The sequence below is a fragment of the Dicentrarchus labrax genome, unplaced genomic scaffold (assembly GCF_905237075.1).
Source record: "Dicentrarchus labrax unplaced genomic scaffold, dlabrax2021, whole genome shotgun sequence".
In the NCBI taxonomy this organism is placed as follows: domain Eukaryota; kingdom Metazoa; phylum Chordata; class Actinopteri; family Moronidae; genus Dicentrarchus; species Dicentrarchus labrax.
Genome location: NW_026136712.1, coordinates 236161 through 251799, shown reverse-complemented (window position 1 = coordinate 251799; position 15639 = coordinate 236161). Strand labels below are relative to the sequence as shown.

Here is a 15639-nt window from a genome sequence, read left to right as displayed (position 1 = left end):
AGCCTTTATATCTCATTTGTAAATGCTTAATAAGCCATAGATAGTGCTTACTTTAGATGCGCTCGTGCAAAAAACTTAATTAACGAGTAGTAAGTGCTTTGTAACTGTGAATTCCTGCATTAATAACTGTTTATAGGCCATCATTAGAAAATGAATTTGTTGTGAGTTTGTATAGAACATCTGTTAACACAGTCACTGATCATTAATACATGTCTGAATAGTGGATGTGCAAGTGCATGCAGAAATGTACAGTACAATGAAGAGTAAAACATTTATAACTGTGATTATAAACCACATAGTAATGACTATTTACAGCAGAAACATGCTTTATAAATGATGAATTCAGTATTTACTAATCCATAACTAATGTGCTTATCAATCACGAATAAAACATTTTTAACTGTGTTTATAAACTACATACTAATGTGTATTCATGCATTATAAATGATGAATTCAGTATTTATTCATGCTTAACCAATGCTTTATAGTGTGTACTCATTATAAAGTGTTACCCATAATTATAAATTAGTTTAGGTTAAGGATTAATTAGGCTTGAATTATATATGGCTGCTACTCCTCCTCCTCAGCCGGTGTCTTGTAGTATTAATATGACTGGGGGTAGTGGATTCATTTAGGCAACATATTCTTTTTTTATTTTTTTTTTATTCTGTTTATTGAGTTTTTTAACACAGTAACATATCTTATAATGTTGTGCTTTTTCTAGGCAACATATTCTTATCCAAAGACTGCAAATCTAGATTCTGTAATCCTGATCATGTGCTATCTGGATTAGAATGATCCCATTTTAAAATTATTTGAAAAACCAGGACAATACCTACAAGATCAATTTTATCTGGTATAGCAAGAAAGGGATTAAAAAACCTGGACCATTCTTTCCCAGTTTTGAAATACTGGGCCGAAATCAGTTTCAAAATTATTTTTGTGAATTTTGCTTTTTTATTGGGGAGTATTTGTCAGTGGCAAGATTTAAGAAGTTCAAAGACATTTCCATTTAAATATTTTTTCTAACCTAGTTTAAGTTTTTTGTTTAATTTTAGTAAACTATGATAACCATGGCTGGATCCACCAGTGGGATCAGGATCATCCTGATTTTTTCCATCAAAACTATTCTAATTTGCACCTCAGAGTTCTGAAATACACAAAAACAACATCTGATCTGGTTTCTGTGTTGGATTGGATGTGTTCTAGTGTTTCATACCATCTAAGAGGTGCCAAAAAAGCTCCTTGAATCTAGATTATTCAAATTGAGAAATACTACATATCATGCCATGGTGCTCTTATGTTTTACAGCACTACCTAAAGATTTTTGCTGGTCAGTGAAGGGAGCACAAAATAACAGAGATTTATGATTTATCTTTGTTTCAGTGTTCTGGATCTAAATGCATTTGAGAGGCAGAACAAAGCAGAAGGACTGGGAATGGTGACAGAGGAGGGATCAGGTAAGTCTCACTATTGATTTATATTTTTGAATGGTTATAGCAATAGAAAGAAAAGTTTTATCAGTATTTCCTTTTCTGTAGTATGTTCATGTTAAAATGTTTTTCTTCACCAGGTACAGGTAACACTTTTAAATGTTACTTTAAATAACCTACCTATAAAATCTAGAGGGCACTGCTTTCTGACACCATTGTTTTCATGCTAAAGTAAAGATTCTAAGCTAGCTGAAGGAGAAACCTTTTCTTCCTTCAATTCAAAACCTCAAAATGTCCCATGAAAAGATGAAAACATGTCCTGGAGTGGTCTCCAGCACTAATAACATTGTAGAAAGTGATAATTTAAGGTAGAAGAAATATACTCTTTGGTGTTGCATCTTGTTTGTTACTTTTGATTCATTAATATTCTTTTTATTCTGGTCAACCATCATTCTTTATCTTGCTTTGTCCCATTGATCCTGTCATCACTTAAATTGAGCATTTTGTTGAATTTTATTAAGTGGTACTACCTGTTGTCACATGCACTATCAGGTATTTCTGTGTAGTGTGTATATGCTTATAATTTGCTTGTTACATCTTCTGTGTGTATATATTTGTTACAAATCTTCACAATCATCCTTGCATACTGATACTTATTCAAAATTCAAATCAATTACTTTCATGAAGACAACCTGTTATAGGTTTGTGTACATACAATATAGTGTTTGTTTTGCTATTTTGTAGAACAACATTTTTAAAATACAGTTATAACTGCACACTAACTACTGGATAATGATAAATAATTATTGGTGCATAATTATCATGTTACAATAGGTGCAGCGATTATCTGTATTCCAAGTGTAGGTGCTTTCTGGCTAAAAAAGTTAAATCCTAGGGCTGTCCCTGACTGCTCATTCCATCCCCGCTCCTTGGCAGTATTCCCCACTGGGTCCCCCCGGTTCCTACACTAGTAATATAAACAAAGCTCCCCCTATCCTTCAAGCTCCCAATCCGGGTAGAGTTAATAATAGGACTGTACATACTACATGCACCAGTAGTACAAGTTACAGTATATTTGAAAACCCTTGTTATAGATTATACTGTCACTACATAATTACTGTTTCTGGTACCAGTCATTACTACATTAATATTACTACTTTGATTCTTGGTATTCACTGTGAATAAAGCACTGACTGTAAATACAATACATCATAAATAATACCTTTTTAAAGGTCACAATGTTGCTTATAATGAGGTGTATGGGATGCAATTTTTATTTAATATAATTACATTGTACAACAGGTGTTTTTATTTTTGTCCAATCCTATATGTGCAGAATGAAGGAAATCCCCTCCCCAAACCAGTCAAAACTAAAACTGCCTTCGTATTAATCATTACTGCACCTATTATACCATAAAATAATGGCACTAACTACAGCTGCACTCTAACCCCCCTTTTTTAATGGCTCTATTAACAAAACAAGTCTATTGTGGATGCCCACAAAAAAGCACTAGGTCTTGATGTTATTATAATATTTTTTTTAAATTTTAAACAACTCTTATTGAGTATTACTGAGCTTTACAGTGATTCTGTTGACACTTGTTTTTTTACATGTTGACCAAACAAATAAATTCGGAATTTCTGAACCTCTTTTCCCTATATGTAATCTTTTTCTTTGTTTCTTACTTTCTTTCTCTCTTTCTTTCTTCCCCGTTTTCCTTTTCTCATTATGGTTTACTGCACTTTCTTCCCTTCCTCAGTCATCACTCATGAGCGTGGTAATTATGCCTCCTGCCATTTTCTTGTGTGTTGGTTTGTCTCTCTCTCTTTCTCTACGGTTGGTTAGTTGTTGTGTCAGTTATGTCCAGGTCCTGAGTGTAGACCTTCAACCTTCGTCCTTACCTGCTCTGTGCTTGTAGCTACCTTTCTGCCTTACGCTCACCATTCTGTTTTTTTTTTTGGCCTAAACCAATTATAATTATAAATTGCTCTTTCTGGTTAGTTTTGTAATTGGTTATTTTATACAGTTTAAAGTCTTAGTCTACCTCTGAATTCTGAATCATTGTTTTCCACAATAAGCAAACTGAAGATGATATCATGACATCTTGTTTTGGAATATACCATATAAATGTAAATATTTAGATCACAACCTGCCATTTAAAACAGAACATGTGTATGTCTCCCTCTCAGGATTTGTACAATATCTGTCACATTCTAAATATTACTAATATGACTATTTACCTTCCCCCATCCTGATCATCCACCCCAACCCTGTCAGACATGTAGTCAGCTTAAAGTTAGCCGGTTGTTTTCTGCTGGTTGTTATCTGTTGTGAAATGTACAGTCCCCTCTGTGTTCTCAGCCACTGTCTCTGTCTTTTTCTGACTTAGTCTCTTAGAGCTGCAATTAAATAGTATATATATATGTGTGTGTGTGTGTGTGTGTGTGTGTGTGTTTGTATATGCCCTATCCCCATATATATATATATATATATATATATATATATATATATATATATATATATATATATATATAAAACTGCACTAATCATTATTTTTATAATACAAATGAGTATGTTTAATGTAAAAGGCAGGGGCTGTTATAATTAATCGAAAATGACACTTTTCTTCCACTTGCCACTTTTCTTCAAAAAGAACAAAATCTTGTCTGCTTAACCCCAAAATCTTTAATGGCATAAATTGGCTATGTGAGACACAGTCTCACATAGCCAATTTATTGGTTAAGATTAAATCACATAGTAGTTGTGTAGTAGTAACCTATTTTTCATACTGCTAAGAATCTGAAACTGCCTTGAAAGATCCATCATCAGTAGTAGTAGTAGTATTTTATTCCTAAATGAACCGCATTTTTTGCAACATGTAAAAAAAGTTAGCAAAAAGTAATTTGGCAGTGGCAAAAAATTAAAGTATTATATGGGTCTCGCTTATGGTCGTGGCAAAATGACTTGACCATGCCCCTACACGCAGCCCCCAAAGCACGTTTTATCATGTATAAAAATTGGTACACGCACGTATCAAAAAAATCTCTTATACCAAAACCCATATACCAAACCCAACAGGAAGTTGGCCATTTTGAATTTCGTGGTCATTTTCGGCAATGTTTCACGTTTTATTTGAACAAACTCCTCCTAGGGAAAATATTGGATCAATTTCAGAATTGGTCAGTACAATCAAAATAAACTGCAGATGAAAAGTTGTGCTATTTGTGACTGTACGTCAAACGACGTGCCCGTGGCGTTGCATCAAATTTCGATGATTCGCCATAAAACAGATACTGAACTTCAGTGTACAATGTCCAATCTCCACTAAACTTCATATATTCTGTAACAGTCCCACCCTGAACACATCAACATGCCAATATTCAGATATAATGATAACGCCACATACTGGCAACAGGAAGTAAGCGCTGTGCCGCTGTTTTGATCTGATTTACGTGAATTCATGTTGTTATCCGCACGTGTTCTACCAGCACGTGACGCGGCCACAGCACACCATGAGTTGCATGGAGTGCGAGGGCCCGTTCATCGCTGCTTGCAGCTTTAATTAGGAATTATTCTTTTTCTTCGTCTTCTAGTGCATATTTGGCAGCCGCAACATGCTCAATAAGCCTTGTATCTCGAGGAATTATTCTTTTTCTCTGTCTTCTACTGCATATTTGGCGGCCGCAACATGCTCGAAAAGTCATGGAAATTTGCACAAAATTCAAACGTAGAGAAAATTCACGTATGCAATTGTCCCCGTGAACAGGCGCCGCCAGATGGCTAAGCCCCCCCCACCCGAATCAGCCCCCAAGACGCGTAAGGCCAACATGTACGAAAATCCGTACGCATGTGTATTGTGATTAAAAAAAGCAGAAAAGCCTCTTGAACCCATACCCCAAACCCAACAGGATGATGGCCATTTTGGATTTAGTGGCCATTTTTGACGATTTGCACACGTATTTGAACGAACTCCTCCTAGGGAATTTATCGCAATCAACTTCAGATTTTGACACAGCCATCTAAAGACATTCATCATTAAGATTTGTGCTATTTACGACATTCCGTTGAACAGCGTGCACGTGGCGTGGCGTCCAGTGGCATCCAATTTCGAACCTTCGCCAACTTCAGCTTACATGATCCGATTGCAATGAAACTTCATATGTTTGATAAGAGTCCCACCCTGAACACGTCTATGTGATAACGTTCAGTAATAGTGAGAGCACCACTTAGTGGCAACATGAAGTATCACGTTTTATACTTTAATGTTCTACTCCTAGCAGGATGATCAGATCCAGCTGAAATTTACTTATAAAATGCAAAACACATTGTTGATGATATGTGATGACTGTGGTGAGTGGGCATGTCTGTGGCGTGGTGGGAAATTTTGTGTGGAGTGTGAGGTCCCGTCCAATGCTGCTTGAAGCTTTAATTAGTATTATTATTAGGGACCGAGCACTAACAAGTGCAAGGACCCTATTGTTCCTGTTAGAATTATTGTTATTATTAGGGCTCAAGCACTGAAAGTGCAAGACCCTATTGTTCCTGTTAAATTATTATTATTATTATTATTATTTGGTGCCTGTTCGACCGCATATTTCTCCCCCGCAACATGCTCAAAAAGTCATGGAAATTTGCACAAAATTCAAACGTAGCGGAAAAACCAATATGACATTGTCCCCGTGCACGGGCCCCGCCAAACGGCTAAGCCACACCCCCCAGAATCAGCCCCCAAGACACGTAAGGCCCACATGTACGAAAATTGCTCCGCATGTGTATCATAAAAGAAGCAGAAAAGCCTCTTGGACCCATGCTCCAAAACCCATAGGAAGTCTGCAATTTAAATTTTTAATTTTCACTCACGGCATCCATTTTGTGGTCATTTTGACTTTTTGGGCTTGTATTTGAATGAACTCCTCCTAGGGAATTTATCGGATCTGGTTCAAAATTGGTCAGTACAGTCAAAAAATGTTGCTGAATGAACACTGTTCAGTTGGCCATTTTGAATGAATGTCACACTGTGATGTCATTTTTGGCATTTCAGGGCTTCTATTTTAACTAACTCCTACAGATTTTATCATATTGACTTCATATTCCATCACTGCAATCTAGACACATTGGTGATCATTAGTTAATCAAATATTTACTGTGCATCAAACTGTGTGTTCGTGGCATGGCGCTGCATTTCCACCTTTCTCAGTGAAGAGTCTCTCTATGAAAGCTCAAGTCTTTTGCGGTGTCTGAAACACGTGACAACATAGAGTGGTCTCCCTCAGCTTCTGGCGATCAGGGCTTGGGAGTGGGGTGACGTGAAAATTTCATGTTGTTGTCTGCACGTGTTACGACGGCATGTGACGCGGCCGCACCACGCCCCGAGTTGCGTGGAGTGCGAGGTCCCGCCCAACGCTGCTTGCAGCTTTAATTCTTATTATTATTATTACTGCAATTTCGATTTTAATTTTCACCATTATGTGGTAATTTTGACTTTTTGGGCTTGTATTTGAACGAACTCCTCCTAGGGAATTTATCGGATCTGCTTCAAAATTGGTCAGTACAGTCAAGAAATGGTGCTGAATGAACGCTGTTCATATTTTGACTGTACGTTGAAGGGCGTGTCCGTGGCGTGCCGTCAAAGTTGGCCATTTTGAATCAAATGTCAAACTGTGATGTCATTTTTGACATTTCAGGGCTTCTATTTTAACTAACTCCTCCTACAGGATTTATGGGATCTACTTCAAAATTAGTCAGTCCAGTCAAAAAGTGGTGCTGAATGAACGCTGCTCATTTTGTGACGGTACGTTAAAGGGTGTGTCCGTGGTGTGCCGTCAAAGTTGGCCATTTTGAAGTCTGTGGTCTTGTATTTGAACTAACAAACTCCTAGGGAATTTATCAGATCTGCTTCAAAACTTGACAGTACACTTGAATAATGTTGCTGATTAATAGTCGTGTGATTTGTGACTGTACGTTGAAGGGCATGTCTGTGGCGTGCCGTCAAAGACGGCCACTGTGATCTTCTGAGCACAGAAGAAGAAATTGTTGCAGGAAGTGTGCAAATCGGAGAGTAGTGTGTGAAGACATGGACATTTTTGAGGGGGAAATAAACTTTTTTTCGTTGCGAAGGCATTATCTCCGTGATCGATTATTCTGGGCTTTCGGTGAAGCGAGCGGTGGAAAACAGGTAGGCGACAGTACTGTTATGTATGGTTTCTGCACAACGTATGAGTTGAAAAGGCATGTTGTTGTCATGTAAGGGCCCTGATCATGTTGCACAGACATTTTAATTGCATTTTGTGTCTGTTAAGAGGAGCAAAAGGAACTCTTTAGGATATGCCCCTAAGAAGTGTATTATGACTAACTGGGAGCTATGGCCATTAGCTGCAGGAACTCCAGTTTGCTAGCACCGGTTTTGGTCGTTGTTTTTCCTATCAACAGTACTCGGTGACCTCTAGTGATCAAGACTAGGGTAAAAATCTGCTGAAGTTCCCCTTTAAACCAGCGCCTTCAACTTTAAAAGCAGTGAAAACCCGGAACACAGGAAATAGACAAAAGTAAGGTAGTGTGTAAGCTGTGCCAGGCAGTACCAAAATACTGTAATAACACAACAAATTTGTGCAACCACTTAGGCCGACGCCATGCAGATGCTCTGCAGCAACCCGCGGCTAAACCTGTGGATTCAAAACAGACGCAACTCGACAGATCCTTCCTCTGCAAACTGCCGCCAAACTCTGCCCGCGCACAGAAGATAACGGATTCTGTGGCTGTCTTCATATGTAAGGACCTACGACCGTACAGTGTCGTGGAAAACAGTTTTAAGAAGATGGTTTACACACTCGAACCACGATACACCACACCAACACGCAACACATGACGGAAGTCGCCGTCCCGAAGCTTTTAAAATTATCAACAGCTACTCTAATTAATTATTTGTGTAATTCTACTTATTACTGAATCAATATCAAAGCATTTAAATCAATATCGAGTCGAATCGATATCGAATCGAATTGTGACCTAGAGAATCAAAATCGAATCGAATCGTGAGGTTCTTAACAATACCCAGCCCTTTTCTTCATGAGGCTTGGACAGCGCACCTGTGAAGGTGTAGGCAGAAGTACGTTCATTCCACACAGCTGGAGTTGGTGAGGTTGACATGATGTCTTACAACTCAACCTGCAAGGCTAGCAGCAGCGACGATGTGTTCAAAGCCTTTACCGACATGGCCACCACCTTGTAGCCATTCGGTCAGTGACGCCTGAAAACAACCAGCCTTAGAATGAAGGTGGACCCCACCAAAGTCATGATGGACTTGGAGTGGAGGTGGGATGCTTCAGGCCACATAATGCCAAGCTTGCAGCTGCTCTCTTACAGGCTATGTGCAGGTCTGTGCTAGCTAGATAACTCCAAAATTCCTTATGGTGGTACTGGAGGCCAGGTTAATACCATCTAGAGTAACAATATCTTTACATAATTAGTTTTCGGATGTGTTTTGGGCGTACAGTACAAGAACTTCAGTTGTGTGTGACTTTAACATTAGAAAATTGCTGGTCATTAAAGTTTTTATGTCTTTATGTCTTGTAATTTAGCTGGCTGGGGGCTGGCAGCTAAATATTTTTCACTGGTGCTGTGCCACTTTTCCAATTCACTGAGCCTTGCCTCCAACACAGCAAATAAATTACACTTCAAGTGCCATTAACACTAAAGGAGGCAGATGAATAACTTAACATCTGACACACTGAGCAAGAAAGAGCAGCAGAGGGAGAGAGAGAAGCCATGGCAAAGCTAATGTTACTGTAGCTAGTGTGTAAACAATTAAGTAAGTAATTCAGTGAATTTTTTTAAGCAAGTGCTTAAGCAGAACTAGTCTACATTTAAATGTTACATCTAACAGGTAAATGTAATGAGGAATATAATAATTTTAGTGTGGAGCATAAGAACAGCAAACACTGTACACAGGAGCAGTCTGCAATTGGAAATGACACAATACACTTACCGTAGCACATCAGCACATAATTTATCTAACTGTTTATATATGTAAGTATTATCAGTAGTTGCAGCCCTGCTTATTTCTTATCTGTCACCTTTTCATTCTTTCTATTTGGTCTATACCTCCTCTTTGCACTTTACACTTTACAGTGACTGTTTTTGGCCATACTGCTCTGCAGGTGGAAGGTTTTGAACTTTGATCCTTTATTCCCTACTTCCTCCCTTCTTCTCTCTGTTTATTGGCTGAGCTGTGTTCTATATGTCCTTCATGACTGTTAACCTTTCCTTTTTTATGATTTTATGTTTTGACTTCTTTTTACCCCAGTATTGTATTTTAAATCATGATTTGGTTGTAGTTGTAGACATGCATTATACTGTGTATAGCGTCTAGACTAGAAGCAATATTATGTGCATTTACTGTACACCACATCCTTAGTCATTTTTATAATCCTAATCTATGGATTTACTTGTTAAGATATTAAGAATAAAAGGTAAAATGCTCTGAATGAATAATTTTTTTCCAACTTTAAAAAATGTATCACCCTCATCTGGATTATCACTGTGTTGGGAACAAGCCTGAAAGTGCAATCACGCTCATTAAATTGTATATTAAGCTTACTCTTACATTTTTAGAAGCAAATTAAGAATCGAAAAGATTATCTGTCTTGGTAAGAAATAGTGTTGTGTGTTGAGTTACTCACATTAAAGAAAATTCTAAAGATCATATCATATATTTTGTAAATGCATGTGATATCTAATAATTTAACATAAATTATTATATCTACAAAAAGTAAATAGAATATAAGAGGAGTAAATCTCACTTCATACATCAGTCCATCCAGGAATTTAAGCTGTGGCACCACATGAATGAACAGAAATTCAACCCATCCTCACGTTATTTATTTGTTCAGAAAATTAAAAAAACTGCTAATGACTTACAGGAATGCTCAAGAATCACTCACATTCACAAAAGCGAAACGTTCTGCACTAACCAAGATTCTGAAGGAACAGAAGGACGGAAGAAAAACTCATGTATCAGTAGTTTAAGGGTTGTCCAAGGACTGTTGACCTCAAAACCGCTGACATTGACGGTGATATCGTTTAGTAGTGGAAGGAACATTATCAGGAACTCCTGAATCCAAACAACAGACCATTTGTGTAGGAGGCAAAGTTGGATGACTTGGGGGAAGCCCATTACCTTGTAAAGTCACTGTGGTAGTTGAGGCACGAGGGATGGATGAGATTTATTATTATTATTATTATTATTATTATTACATTATACAACTCAAGGTTAAAGAAAAGATACTCAAATTCATATAATAACAATAAAAAATAAAATACATTATAATATAGTTATTAAAGGAATGCACCGATCCACCTTTTTTCACTTCCGATCCGATCCCGATACCTGAATTTAGGAGGAAATAAAAGGAAATAATTCTGCACTGCATCTTTAAATCTGCATTTGAGGGAATGTTAACAGCAGCAGTAGTGATGATAATGTGGTTTTCTCTTCACATGAAAATTCAATTCAATTCAATTCAATTTTATTTGTATAGCGCCAATTCATAACAGAAGTTATCTCAGGACACTTTTCAAATAGAGCAGGTCTAGACCGAACTCTTTAAAACAAAAGAAAACAGATCTTTTATGGGCTAGGCCAATTTTTTTCAAATTGACTGGATTTAGAAGATTTTGACCCTGGCAATTGCTGCGCTTTCAGATGCTGCAACTGAAAGGCTAGCTCCTTCAAACTTCTGTTTTTGTTCTAATCTGTTTTCAGCTTTATTGTTGAAATACAAATTACCTATGACAGAAATAAAGATTGGATTAAAGAGCAGGAGACCTTGAGGACGATCACCCCAGCTAGATTGACTGGCTGCGACCAGCCCATCCACAGCAGGTTCCATTGCTCCAGGAAGAGAAGTGATTGGACATTCATCCAGATTCAAAAGATGCACTACAGAATTGTCTATGTATATAAATATGTGTATACATTGATTGAACTTATTTGTGTTGTATTATGATAATACATTTCCTTGATTCCTTGAAATATGATTATTTTTATAGAAATTAGCTATTGCAGCTTTAAGACCTTGACGACATGGCTGCAAAGAGGGATGTGTGGGCCACCGTATATTGGTTGGGTCATAGGGTGGCTTGAGCCCATCCCAGCAGTGAGAAGCAGGGTACACACTGGACAGGTTCTGGATTGAATCCTGGATGTTAATGCTTTGAGGCAACAGTAGTTTCTAGCAGTTATCATGTAGTATGCTTATTGTTAAATTAACTTCTTATTACAAAGTGCCACGTAATAACAATTCTGATATGTTTTTAGTGGTCAGATCAATTTTTGTTTTGCATTTCAACTTTACATCAGCAAAATCAGCACAAATTCGGGCAAAATTTTGGGCCATATGTATAACTAAAACTCTGATATCCTGGTGGGACTGATCTATAGATAAGAAAATATTGCTTTGACACTAAATTGCCTGCATTGAAAAGGAAAAGTGCACTTTCAGTTTTGTTTCACACCTACAGATTTTCCTCCCTCAGCCCAGTTCAGTTTGTTGTCATACTGTATGGATGTATTGTAAATGTTTCTGTTGATGTTATTGTATACGTTATCGTGTGGTGCATCATCTTCCTTTCTCTGACCTTTGCCTTTTGCATTCCATGATTCAAAGCAGCATTTTAGCATAGTCAGAGCAGCTGTCCTCAACTTACTCAATGTATTTGTAATCTATGCAGAATCTATGTATTAATTACTTGATTAATTTGTTAATTAATGAATTCATTCATTCATTCATTCATTCATTCACTCATTTGTTTATTTACCAGGGAAAATGCACATTAATCAATATTGCAGTTAACACTTGACTGTAAATCTACAATCTGCAAGCAGCAACCATGTTTTCTTCAAACCAAACCAACTTTGACAAAACATAAAGTGTCTAAATCCAGTCCTGACTTTAAAATGCTGCAGTTTAAAAACCAGTCCACTTCAGTCTACCACCGAGTGCTGTGGCTGCCCACCACTCATCCAAGATTGTGTCTGTTTGTGCGTTTGTGTTAGGTAAGATTGGTGTATGACCATACACCTTTTACTAACTGAAGGATAACACTGGATATTTCCAGTTAGCACCATCTCTTTTTAATAATTATTCACTCTCCATCTTCTTGTCTGCCTGTCCCTTTCCTATATGTTATCTGCTTTTGTCTCCTCTGTTCTGACTCTATTTGTGTATGTGTGTCTGTATATATGAATGTGTGTGTGCATTCATGTGTATGTTTGCACATGCCTGCGATCTTGTGTGTACGTTTGTGCATATGTGTGTGTGTGTGTGTGTGTGTGTGTGTGTGTGTGTGTGTGTGTGTGTGTGTGTTTGTTTCTTCTCTCTGGCCAGGTGAGAAGGTCATGCAGGATGATGAGTTCACCTGTGACCTTTTCCGCTTCCTGCAGCTGCTCTGTGAGGGACACAACTCAGGTGTGTGTGCTTACTGAGTTTTTAGGTCTTAATCAGTCAGGTAGTGTTGCAAAATATTTTTTTGAAATCGCTGGTTACAGAGGAGAATTTGAGTGTAAATTAGACTACTGGCAACCAAGAGAATTAATGCAGATTTACTCAGGTGATGACTCCTCATACCATAAGCTTTCCTCTATGTAGATTACATACTGATGTCCGAGGCATAACATAAAATGTCATGCAATATTTTACTGAATTGTTACTTCTACTGTATTAATTCATTTGAACACATACCAAATACAACATTGCATTATTTTGCGATATCCTGTTTCAGACTTCCAGAACTACTTGAGGACGCAAACAGGGAACAATACAACCGTTAACATCATTATCTCTACTGTTGACTATCTCCTCAGAGTACAGGTTTGCTCCTTTTGTTCACTTCTGCTGGTTCATAAGGGACAAATTTGAAGTTGAAACCAAAATGAAATTAGTCTTCACTGAGTCATATAGTCCTTATACAGCTGTGACCATTCCCATTCAGTGGAATTTGAGTTTTTGGGAGGAATTTTGAGGAATTGTTTGTTAAGAGACCTTCACTGTAAACCTAAGACACACAACAAATACTTTTATCCTTTACACTGTAAAAAAAAAAAAAAAAAGAGAAAACTCATCATTAAGTCAACTCCTCTAATCTTTTGTTAGAATAATTTAATAATAATAATTTTCTTTGGAAAAACTTAAATCTTTGGGTTTAAAAACAGAAAACTCTGTATTTTACTTTTTTTTTCACTTACTGTAATTTAAAAAAACAGTGAGCTGCCAACCCAATTTTTCATTTTGTGCTGTAAGTTTTTACAGTGTTTTTATTATTGTATTAGTTTTGGCAGTTTTTTACAGTTACAGTTTATGCAGGCGTATTTGCAGAGATACAGCATCAAGTATAGTCCAACCCCCATTAAAGCATTACTTACAAACATTACTAAACATAGTAACAATGAGCACATCCCCCAGTGTAAAAAAATACAGAGTTTTACAGAGCCACCATCTGGCTTATTTTGGACTAGCTGTTTTTACTGTTTTGCACACCTGGAGTTAAGCTATGTAGTTTATAATGTTCACTTTATCATCAATGGTTTTGAAAATAGTTGAAATGTGCCTTGAACTAAAGCAAACATGATCCTGCTTTTTAATGAGAAAGTGAAAGAATGGATTTTCTCTTTTTTCCGTCTGCTTGTTGTTGTTTTACTAACTTTCATAATTCTATAGTTTTTTTTAATTCATCACACTTTACCAATACATTCTGTTCCACACAGTATTCTACTCATTCTGGTACTGCTGTTACTAATACTACTACTACTAATAATAATCTGTTATTATTAAAGCTGCAGAAGGTAACTTTTATAAAAAATATTTTTTTGTCATATTTGCTGAACTTTCACTTTATCCTGACAGTAGTACATATGACAAATAATCTGGGAAAAAATAGGATTCATCTGAATAGAATAGAAAAAACTTTATTGTCCCCGTGGGGAAATTTGTCTTGGGCACAGTGCTACAGTTTATTGCTTCAGAAACAAGCATACCTCAACAACAGACACACATCAAAAAACAATTACAAAATTAACATTAAAAACATCTTAAAACATGGAAGACGTAGTGTCTTCCACATTAACACTGACAATGTGGCAACTTAAAAAGAAACTGTAAGAGACCATAATAATTAAAGTGCTACGGTGCTGGTTTGTTTATCGCACATTGCCGTATTGCATGATTTAGTATTCCAATAACTCCAGTTCAGCAGCTTGATAGAAGTAGGGACGAACGATAACTTTAGTCTGTTTGATTTGCTCTTTCTGGCTTGTTGGCATTTCCAAAAATCCACCAGACCTAGATGAAAAAAAAACAATCATTGTCATTCCCAGGGATGTGATGTAATTTGTTTACTGTATTTAACTACCTTGGAATGAAACTCAACAGTTGTTAGCTCTGATTGGTTGTTTTTGTTCAGATGCCCAAATGAAAACCATACTAGTGTGCATTTTTGGTCAGGCTTAGAGGTAGCCATGAAGAAGCAGAACTTTATCATCTGCAAAAAAGCAGTGATGTAATCCAAAAATCAGCATATAGGACATTCTTCACTTCTCAGCTGCATTCTCACTCCAGGCATTATTGAATCTTGGCTCTGATTGATTGCTTTTGTTTAGGCCCAGTGGATTCTTGCAAATACCATTAGGAGTGCTACAACAAGTCAGAGGAACCTGCTTTTTTCACAGATTATCTGTCTCATTTACTACTGTCAGGATATAGTGAAATATTCAGCAAATATGACAAAAAATGAATAAGAATTACCTACTGTAGCTTTCAACTGTTAAGACACTATCTTGAATGTATTTACTCATAGTTAATCTCTCTAATTCTTGTCTTCTTTTCCTCTCCTCTGCTTACTCTCCTTACCCTCTCCTCCAGGAGTCTATCAGTGATTTCTACTGGTATTATTCTGGGAAAGATGTTATTGATGAACAGGGCCAGAGGAATTTCTCCAAAGCAATAAATGTTGCCAAGCAGGTTTTCAATACACTCACAGAGTACATCCAGGTATGAGAAGGCACAGCAGTTAGAATGAACTGACACCTAGTTGTCAGGGCATTCTCAAAAGTTGTTGAAAAGGTCCGAATTGAGGCTGTTCAACAGTCATTTACAATTATTCAATAGTAATTATTAGAAGTAATTTTCACCGCAGTGAGTTGTTGCTTTATTC

General features: G+C 37.0%; 2 protein-coding genes across 10 annotated transcripts in view; one reads left to right on the top strand and one right to left on the bottom strand.

Moving 5' to 3' along the window:
• Positions 1 to 15639, bottom strand: part of LOC127373071 (uncharacterized) — a 395753-nt gene that overhangs the window by 285430 nt on the left and 94684 nt on the right. The window lies entirely within an intron of this gene.
• ryr2a (ryanodine receptor 2a (cardiac)) overlaps positions 1 to 15639 on the top strand; it is a 324810-nt gene that overhangs the window by 268351 nt on the left and 40820 nt on the right. For 4 of the 6 annotated variants that reach the window (XM_051417108.1, XM_051417107.1, XM_051417105.1 and 1 more), the window contains 5 exons: positions 1387 to 1460; positions 3194 to 3211; positions 12819 to 12899; positions 13213 to 13301; positions 15348 to 15476. In XM_051417108.1, coding sequence (XP_051273068.1) covers positions 1387 to 1460; positions 3194 to 3211; positions 12819 to 12899; positions 13213 to 13301; positions 15348 to 15476 — 391 coding nt within the window. The remainder of the gene's footprint in view (positions 1 to 1386; positions 1461 to 3193; positions 3212 to 12818; positions 12900 to 13212; positions 13302 to 15347; positions 15477 to 15639) is intronic. The other 2 variants (XM_051417109.1, XM_051417106.1) reach the window with 1 other exon arrangement.